Source organism: Bactrocera neohumeralis, chromosome 6 (assembly GCF_024586455.1).
Source record: "Bactrocera neohumeralis isolate Rockhampton chromosome 6, APGP_CSIRO_Bneo_wtdbg2-racon-allhic-juicebox.fasta_v2, whole genome shotgun sequence".
Lineage (NCBI taxonomy): Eukaryota > Metazoa > Arthropoda > Insecta > Diptera > Tephritidae > Bactrocera > Bactrocera neohumeralis.
This window is the reverse complement of record NC_065923.1, coordinates 48,996,853-49,007,818: the sequence shown is the minus strand read 5'-3', so window position 1 is coordinate 49,007,818 and position 10,966 is coordinate 48,996,853. Positions and strand designations below refer to the sequence as shown.

Below are 10,966 nucleotides of genomic sequence, written 5' to 3'. Positions count from 1 at the left end.
AGAAATGTCGAATGTACCTAATATTCAATAAAGAGCAGGACACCAGGGAAAGACTACGCTGTAAGCATCTGGGGTCCCCATTGTATAATACACTGCAGGAGGAATCGATAGTGAGGCCGCAGAGTCTGTTGAAATTCGCGTCAAGTGCAGGCATCCTAAAAGATGGACTTAGCAACTGAACTCCATCTGGTATCACAAAGGACCAAAACTGCTCTATATGTTTCTTATTGGCCTACCAGATTAACTTAACCTAACATATAATAAAATGATTATGAAACTAAAGACATCATAAATTGTATTTTTTTATTTTTTTATGAGTAATTATGAATTTTATGGAATTTAAAATAAGTCGATTAGAAAAAATTAAGATACAAAAATACAAATAAATAAGTCTAATTGATTTCTTTTATATATAAACTATGAATACTTAAATGCAGAATGTTTTCTTTTTATTTAAGAAAAACAATCGGTGCTACCAGCTGAGCTCTTCAGGTAGTCCTCCAGGATACTCTCCAGTCAGACAAGCTGTGCAGTATCCCGCTTTAATGGGATTGGTATTTGTCTTGTTTATTTCCACAGCTGTAATGAGTCCAGCCACACTCAAGTATTTTAAACTATCCGCACCTACGAATCATTACATTTTATAACATAATAGAGAAGGAATAGGAATCCGCGCAAGTGGTCGACTTACCGACATGTTCCGCCAGTTCATCGGGTTCCAACTCGTTCGCAATAAGCTCCTCTCTAGTTGGTATATTGATCCCCATATAGCAAGGGTACATAAGCGGTGGACTAGCAATACGGACATGCACCTCCGTGGCACCAGCGTCTCGCAGCAGCTTGATGATGGGACCAATAGTGTTTCCCCTAACAATCGAGTCGTCAATAAGAACAACACGCTTCCCTTCACAATTAACTGCGAGCGCGCCAAATTTCTTTGCAACACCTAACTGCCGGAGTCGCGGTGAAGGTTGAATAAAGGTGCGACCGACGTAACGATTCTTGCAAAGCACCTCGGCAAATGGTATGCCGGACTGAAACCGAAATGAAGCTAAATAAGTGAGAACGAAATTTTGACTAAAAATGTATGTCTACCTCCTTGGCATAGCCGTGTGCTGCCGCTGTACCCGATTCAGGCACTGAGCTGACAATATCTGCTTCGATAGGCCATTCTCGTGCTAATTGCCTACCACATTGCAAACGTGCCGAGTATACCATTTGTCCCTCAAACGTAGAATCGCTGCGAGCAAAATACACATACTCGAAAATACAAAAAGCCATTTTCTTGTAATCCGGACGTTCCACAATGTCCACTGTACGGAAGCCGTTTTTTGTCAACTCTACAATCTCACCGGGTTCCACTTCTCTTACATAACGAGCACCAATCGAAAGAAAACCACAACTTTCACTTGACACTACCCAACCTCGGCGGGTGCGTCTTCTGGCTTTCCATGGCCAAGGGTAATTGGGACAATCTTGCCAATGCAGAGTGGTCGATTGCCATAGGAATCGCGTACCGCGTAGATCTTATCCTTATGCATGACGACTAACGAGTATGACAGTGGCGCAAGTGTCATGAACTGGCGTATACGAGCTGGCCAGTCGGGTCCATCGTGTTCGCTGGCATCTTCAGGTGCGCAACATAATGATTGGGCAATCAACTCACTATCACTGTGCGTGGATAGGCCAACACCGCGCTCCAAGACCTTAAAGCATTGAAAGTGAGAAAAGAAAACGAATTTAAAATATCATATACTCACCACTCGGCGCAAGGATTCGCAATTGATCAGTTCGCCATTATGGGCGATGGCCACAGCTCCATGTGCAGTGTGCACAACAAATGGTTGGCAATTCACCATCTCCGATGCAGCTGCTGTCGAATATCTGGTGTGGCCAATGCCTAGGTTGCCTTTTAATTTTCGAATCGCATCATCATTGAAGAGATTACTTATCATTCCCATTCCTTTGTGAATATTAAAATTCTTGGCAGTTTTTCCTAAACTTGTGGCGATGCCGGCCGACTCCTGCCCACGGTGCTGTAGTGCTACCAACCCCAGAAAAATGCACTGAGCAATATCAATCTGGAAACGCAATGAAAAAATCAGGATTAGGTTCAACATTCATAATCTTGCAAATTTTCAATAAAACGCCATACTAAACTGGTCAAGCAACTGGTCACCTCACCAGCAAGTACATGGGCCGATAAATGAGTTCACTGGTTTGACGTAATTGAAGACTGTAACAATAACAACCCGTATTGTCATGTTAAAGAATTGTAAACAAAAACAATTACAAAATCTCTAGACCCCCAAGCAAGCAACGCACAATGCTGATAAGCCGCAGAGGCTCAACACATAGCTGGTCATAGATCCCGCGATGGATGCGATCAATTAATTAAACATGTCATTATTAACTGTACCCCTCAACTACTGACGTCAATGCTGATAATGTAAGAGGCATACGCAGAAGTCACACATACTGAACTTCTTTGTGGGCCCGCCGTCTTAAACTCATTAAAACACTATTTTTGCTTTGGATTCCAAAAACATAAAAATTGTAAACAATATATTTATGTACGTCATCAGCTCCGACTTTGTTTATTTGTGTCAAATTTATACTCGAACGTTGGTTGTTTGCATGTTGCACACGAATCAGAGCAAAATGACTAGACTTTTAATTACGTCACAATAATGATAATAATTAATAAATGTTTCTTTTTCTACTGAATAAGTGAATCCATTTATAAGTTGGTTAACTTCATCCATCAGGTGTTCATGCCATTGTTATTCCCTTTATTTCTGGTATTTTCAGCACCAGGATCACGCATTAGAAAGGATACAGACTCCGGTACGGTCCGATCCGGTCCCGACCTGACTGTTATCTAGTAGGCACAAATCTACGGTTCTAGGTCAAATAACTCCGAAGAAAATAAATTATGATAGAAGTATACTGTCCGCTTCTAAACTAGCTACTTTCGATACACTTGGATTCTTCACATCGCCGAAACAACTATTAGATTCCAACTGTACCAATAAGATAGGCTTTAATACAGCGAAGGAAGGAAAAATTAAGAAAAAACGTTAACCGAATTCATAAAGAAGTTTTTCATCCAAAGGCTTAGTTTTAATCAGTGAAGTTTGTATGACAGCTATACTCGTATAATATAGTCAAGGTTGACTGCATATATTTGGCTGAAAAAGCAGTTTTGATAACTGGCACTCAACACTAACTTAAAAACCACTAAAAAAAGAACAAATAAGGAAAGGATAATAATAGGCGCAGCCCAACATAATATGTATAGAATATATTGTAGCAAGGCAAGAAACAAAGTCAGGGAAGCATTTACCGATGTCAAAAACACGACTTTATTTTAAACTGAAAAGTTTAAACTGAAACTGAAGTTGTTTATACAATCGTTACCATGTACCACCGATTCACCATGAGCTAAAGCTCTCAACTCACTCTAAACTGCAGAACTTAACCGTTCGAGAAAAGTTTATACAAATGTTCAAGTGCAGCAATGTGTACTATGATATCTACGATATCGTCTTACTAAACAATCGTCGCCCATATACTAACTAATTTTATAATAAAACTTTATTTTCTATCTTTTTATAAATTTAATGATTTTTTCTACTTTGATAGATCGCTACCGACATGTAATTTACATACGTCACTAGTTGTAATAGCAACAGTACTATAATTAATTAATGAATATTTTAAGATCCGTAGTCATCATACTACTTTGAGCTAAAAATAGTAAAACCTTGTTCATAATTTTAAAATTCTTAATTTATTCTCCAATTTTTTTTTCGTCATCATCAAAGTAATCCCGCTTGGCCCCAAAACACTTGTTCCAACGTTTTTCCAATCCTCGAAATGGTTGTTAAAGTCAATTTCCCGAATAGCCTTCAATGCGCGTAACTATTCACGATTACTGTCTTGAATTAACTTAAAAAGGTTTCCCCGGACCGGTCGTTTGAGTTTGCTGAAGAGCCAGAAATCACACGGACCTTAATCAGGCGAATGCGGTGGTTGCGGCAAGATATTGGTTGAAATTTTGGCTAAAACTCACGAAGAATCAATGCAGTATGCGAACGTGCATTATCGTGGTGCAAAAACAAGGAGCTGTCGGCTCATAATTCCGACCTCTTTTTACAATAGCTTCACACAAATGACTTATAGCACTCAAATAGTATTCCGTGCTGACAGTTTGCAAGGAATTCGGAGTGCACCACACCTCGATAATCGAAAAAAACTGTCAATATAACCTTCATTTTTCACCTGCTTTGATGTGATTTTTTTGGCTTCGGTTCACTTTTTCCACGGTATTCGGCCGATTGATCGTCTGTTGCGTATCGCAAGCATAGAATCAAGACTCATTGCCAGTAATAATACGTTTCCTGACATCCTGGTAGGTGGAATTTTTAATATTAAATTTAATATTAATATTAAATTTAAATAATTTAATGATGTTTCAAAATTGTTTTTCTGATGTGTTGATCATCAGTTGATGTTGATGGCTGTGGTTCGTCGTCAACGCGTTCTCTATCCTTTCCTTGAAGAGATTGTACCAATCAAAAACACTACATATTTCGACGAATGGGTTCTCCCGCGAAATTTAAAACAAAAAGTGTTACTATTTTTTGCTCACATTATGTGTTTTCTATACCTCCACTTAACCTTTTTAATAATTACATATAAATATTTTTTTGACAATTTTCTTATTCCGTAAACATTATTTGTACACTACAATTTTGAAAGAGATATCCACTGATAATTTATATATTATTTATAGATTCTTATAATATGTATTATATAGTCTTAAGTAAGATTCACTCACGTGTTGAACAGCGTGACTGTAAAACCAGACTTCGGTGGCGTTACAAAATTTCGCACATAGACAACTAGCTACTTTTGATCAGTTAATCAGTATAATATATTAGAACCACTTTGTTACTAGCGGATTTAGATTATTAATCGTGATTAAGTGAGAAAAACATAAACTGTTTTTAAATATTTCCCATTTATTACACTCATTTAAATTTTCAATATTTATTTATATGAATAATCACTTTACTGAAACGGATGAGCCTCAAAAGAATCTAATAACGATGTGTGGGTAAGTATTGTAGCTTCAACTTAAAAGACTTTTTGAATCGGAGAGATGTTCCAACATCTTAAGAATCCGGTATGGTTCATATTTTCGCTTTTTAGAAAAAACATTTTGCATGCACACTAGGTTGGTTTTTCTTTTGGAACTATTCATTTTTTTCAATCCCATCATGAAATTACCTTGGAAATATCCTAAAAAAGATTCCCTGAAAATTTTAGCACTTAATATTAACATCAAGGACTGGACCAAGACATGTAAAAATTTTCCATTGAAAATACACGACAATCGTGATTTTTATCTTTAAATTTCTATAGCTCAGAGGCATTTTATGGCATCGCTTTGACTTTAGACACATATTCCTCAGAATTGAACACTCTACAAAAGTGCCCATTGCGACAAAGTCGAAACTCACACCGGCGAGGTAGTACGGGGCTCTAAACCTGACTTTTCCACGAAAGTCGCTTTTTTTGTATTTATCTCGTAAATGACAAGAGCTATAGAAAAAATGTACATACATGACAAACTTGTAGGAAATTTTTTTTGCTACAAAAAAGTCCAAGGTGAAAATCGCTATCATTAATACTTCTCGAGATATTCGACTTTTTAAGTAAGGCTGTATGGAATTTTCATAGATTTTTTATTACATACGAGTACACGCCATCTATGAAAATTCTATAAAGCCTTACTTATTTATATATAGCTTTAATTTATTTATTTATTTATTTATTTAGTGACTTAAGTCTATGAACATTATTTCTTACTATTAGAAAAACATGATTTAAATTAGAATTATGAAATAATAAAAATACGATTAAACAAATAGATAACTTAAATAAAAGAACTTAATCCGCAATTTTAGTTTTCTACTTTTTACAATAAAATGGAGAAATAGATCTAAGGCAACGCTGAATATTGAAATTAAGTTTTCCTAACAAATAATGTCATTAATTACATTGAAAAAAAATGAAAGGCAGAGAACGGACCGTCGATTTTCAAGTGATTTAAGGTGTAATAGCGATAAACAAGATGGTCTCCAGATGGACATAGCATACTTCAAGATAAAACGAACAAAACAATCAAACAATAGTTTTAACGTATAGGGGTCGAAAAACTTGGAAGCATTTCGACGGTATAGCGATATAATTGATGTGATTATTGAAAGAAAATCGAATGGCAAAGATTACCCCAAGATCTTTGATTTCAGTTACATGTTGTAGGAAATATTGTAACTAGAAGATAAGGTCACATACGAGATTTGAGAACATTTATCTAAATTCAGAAAAAGCTGTGATTTCAAACTCCAATCATAAAAAATATCATTATCATATTGAAGTTTATTTACATCTTCGACGTTTTTAATTATTGTGAAATTAAGCTAGTAGTTTACTAACCTGAGTCGGCCATTCACCGCAGGCGATCGCTCCAAACACACCACACTCGTGTGTTAGCCCCGACACTTCTTTGCCCGTTGGTTGAACCTGTTTGTATTTTTTGTCAGGAAAAATTTTCGACCGACTCTTTGTGACGGCATTATTAGAGTCTGAAAATAAACAATGTATATGAGTTAAAACGCCTTATAAGAGTGTTTACAAAATATATACAATTACAATACATAAATGTAATAAATCGGGCCTGGAGAAAACTTTAAAAAAGCGTCTCATAAAATTCATAATATATGTATACTTATGTATAGTATGTAAGAGCCCTATAAAATATATCTGTAAATGATTCGTGCGTCGAGATGAGTCGATTGTAGCATCTCCGTCTGTATAAACATATGTACGTAAACTAGTCCCTCTGTTGTTGACATACCACATTCATCTCCTATTTTTCACACGACCTTTTCACTCCAAGAAGCTGATCATTGTTCGAAACCTTCGATATCAGACCACTATAGCATAAAGTTGACATATGCCACTAACCGATTCAACGCAAGTCCTTGTATGGAAAACTTTTTTTTTGATAAGGCGTCTTCACGAAATTTGGCGTGGAGTATTACGCAAGACGCCACTATAATTTCCGTATATATTATTCAGATCGGACCGCTAAAGCATATACCTCACATTTAAACCAACCGATGATAATCAAGATAAATATCATTTCATATTAGGCTGTAAAAATACACATGTGAAGGGTATAAGGGTAGGTAAGTTAATGTTTTTTCTTGTTTTGCTTTTGTTGGCTTAAAATTAGTTCCCAGAAGTGGTTCGTTTTGACGACACATTTTAATCGTTGAGAGTTTTGCCCACAATCTTATAATTGATCTTGAAAACTTATTCCACAAAATTATTCTATTCTCGCAATTCGCCTTCAATTAATTTTTTTCTTTCATTTAGACCAGTTATAATTTCAGCATCACAGAAAATGTTAGTGGTTGGGTAACTGAAGCTTGAATACTTCGAGATCTACTGTTTCGAAACTATTTGCGCAATAACATACACATATCAAGTAACCACCTCAATATTTTGCCTACCACCGAGTGATCTATAAATATTTTGGAGAGTTGTTGGTACAAATCAACCAAGCTTAGACATTTACCGTTGTTCACCGCACAAGACATTGTGATTGTTTTATAAATTGTCCTTAAAGTTCTGAAGTATTATCTATCACGTTACTTTCACCACGAAACCGCTAAAATATTTTAATTTGCAAACGTTTTTGGATTGAAATGTTCTAATACAGATTTCAACAAAAATTTTTTGCTCACTGAATTACCGTTATTACGACCGTTCTGACTACAATCAAAGCTTGAATTAAACAACGACTAGGCGATGCTCTGCCTTAAGCTATTATAAGTCAATTTGTTTTTCTGATTTCTGAGACAATTCATCAATATCAAGACAAACAGTACGAATCGAAAGCGTTATCAGCTGTTCGGGGCTTGCCTAGACGCTGCTGTCGCTTGGTTCAGCTTGGTAACTGATAAGCTCAACTCAAAGCATCCAAGTCAGCTCATTTGTGTTTGCATAAAAATAGTTCACACACTTGTTTTTGAATCAATAAAATATGTAAAAGAGAGTGTTACGCTACGTGAGTGCCAAATATTATAAACACACCGATATGGTTGATAATCGACTTTGGCACTATTTTATTAATTTTTAATTGACTCATTCCGCAAATAATCGAAAAAGATGCAGAAGAATGCTTAGATTGTGTTTCGTAAAAATAGGTGTCGCAACAGACAACCTTAAGAAATAATTAATACATATACATAATATACATATATGTATGTATGTATATATGTGTACCGCGGGTACCGGGGGGGCGTAAATGAGTAACATAATCGGCGCCATCTGGTAATGACTACCCCACCGACATAGTTTTGCATAAAGCACTGTTCATATGGCGTTAGAAATCATTTTAGAATCCTATGTTAGATGAACCTTAGCACTCGCAATCAAAAATGTTTTGAGTTGTTTTTGTGGCCATACATTTTTTGTTGCTAACTTAATATATTCTCGATTCAACAACAAATAAAAGCAGGCGATTTTCAACAGCAATAATGTAAACAAATGGAATACCGAAAACAACTTAGGTGGGCTGCTAGGCGACTAGGCGAGGCAGCACTTGATAATATGTAATACATACAAACATTTTAAACAGTGTTGTGTCTTGTAGTTGTTGTCGGATTATCACTATTTATTAACACTGTTGATTTCTGAAGTGGAAAACTTTTCACTAAAAATACAGCGGCTTCATCGATTTGATGATAATATTCCAATGCAAAAGCATTATGTTCTATATGGAAAATAATCATGCGAGTGTTGCGATCAGTTCAGCTCAAAGCGGGTGTAAACAACATTGTTATTAATTTTTAAAAACAATTTTTTTTTGTTTAAAACATATATTAATAACAAATTCCTGAAATAACTTTTGCAAATATTTGGGTAAAGTCTTCCGAATTCCATTCCGTTTAGAGTTATTTACGCGCGAAATGATGCAATCCGTCGCTGCGATGTGCTCAGCTGAACTTTCCCGTTATTATGCACATTCTTCACAAATAGTGAACCCGCAAGCCATCACCACCCCCCTTCTGGTGACGTTCTGTGGTATTTTTAGGATTTTAGTATTTTTAGCATGATATTAGCGGTATCGAAATTGCATCATTTGGCGCTTGTGCCACCTGTGATACGGTTGTGTGATTATACCGCCGAAAATAAAATCTTCACCAAAGTTGAACAATCTGAAATTTGGTAAATTATGCGCGTGCAATTATCAATACATGTGAATAATACGATCAAAGCAGTGCAATTAAAATTATTTATAAATAAAAGTAATTGATAATTACCAGCTACACAAGCTGCATACAGTGACCTACGAAAATGTAAAACTCTACCGCTGTCGCATTACTTTTGGGCAAGGTTGCCAAGATGGTCCTATTACAGATCAGATCAGTATGAGCGCGATCTGTCAAACAGTTTCTGTAAAGCTGCTTAAGTCGGTACAACTCAGTAGTGCATTGCGATTTTTGCAATGGATAAAAATATCGAACAAAGAATTGGTCTCAAATTTGAAATTTCCAACCAAATTTCGTGTGCGCAATCGTTGCGAATGTTAGAAAAGGTTTACGGTGATTCAGTTTCATCAAAGTCGATCGAGAGATCGAGAGAGGCATGCCTCATTCGGAATAACATTCGACCTTTTCAACTATGAAAATATTAAAATAGTGAAGAGTTTGGTGTTTGAAAATCTTCAGGCAAGTGTTAGAGAGATGACAATAGAGCCATCGACATGTCTCGTGAGTCCATTCGAATGATTTTAGTGGATATTTTGGGTATGAAACACGGTTTTGCTCGACTCGTCCCGATAAAGCTGATTTTTTTTTTAAATAGTGCTTACTGTACTCCTATTTGGACATGTTTTATCGTTCGAAGTTCGCAATATATATCATACAACTGACCGATCATACCAATATACTTCTTTGAACAAAAATTTCACGGGAAAACACTTTCGTCCAAAATATTTTTTTAATCCGATCCATTCATGTCGAATTATAACTTCATGAGACATGGGTTCATGAGTTTGACATGTAAACAAGTCAACAATCTTCGGAATGGAGGAAAGAAACAATGAGCCGTAACCAAAAAAAACTGCGCCAAAGCCAATCAAAAATCGAAGTGATGCCCATTATTTTCTGGTTGGACATCCGTCGGAATCGTCTAGAATTATGGAAGAGCAATTCATGGATTTTACACGATGATAATGAACCATCGCATCGAGCTATTCCAAAAACGCAATAAATACCATCGATCAACCACCGTATAAGCAGATTTGGCTCCGTGTGATTTTTACTCGATACCCAAACTGAAATCGCTGCTCCGTTGAACCCGTTTTCAGTCGGTCGAAGAGATAAAACAAAATTTGCTGAAGGAGGTGAAGGCCATCCCAAAAAGTACTTATGAAAAGTGTTTCGAGGACTGGAAAAATCAAAATAAATATTGATAAATAATTATTTCTGAAACTCAATTGATATCTATTGAATTATTGATGTCAAGGACCAATAATGAGTTGTCCCCATCATACCAATCCATAGTTCAAATAAGAGTTATGCGGGGAAACGACGGTGTCAGTGAGTTAGGATACGAATATAATTAAATACTCGTAGATTATCTTTAAATTTGGAGAAGTTTAAAAATCGAATATTTAGAGCGACGTTTTAAGGCTGAAATCAAAGAAGTACATACTTATTGATTCATCTTAGCAAAGCACAGTTTAACAAATAAATAGAAACAAAGGTGAAGTTACCTAAAAGATGAATTGCTTCTGCATCCACTAAATTCTCCGGATCAGAGTAAATAGTTAGAATTTCGTTATAACCGGTATTCACCTTCAATACCAACAGGTTGCATA

At 36.0% G+C, this 10,966-nt stretch overlaps 1 protein-coding gene across 1 annotated transcript; it reads right to left on the bottom strand.

Annotated features, from left to right (window-relative positions):
* Window positions 1-286: 286 nt before the first annotated feature.
* LOC126762076 (amidophosphoribosyltransferase) lies at window positions 287-7,896 on the bottom strand. Its single transcript, XM_050478569.1, is given in 7 exon segments — window positions 287-624; window positions 692-1,034; window positions 1,096-1,427; window positions 1,430-1,706; window positions 1,761-2,081; window positions 6,508-6,656; window positions 7,655-7,896. Coding segments are annotated over 7 exon segments (1,596 nt in total). The 5' UTR covers window positions 7,677-7,896; the 3' UTR covers window positions 287-472.
* Between the last annotated feature and the right edge of the window lie 3,070 nt (window positions 7,897-10,966).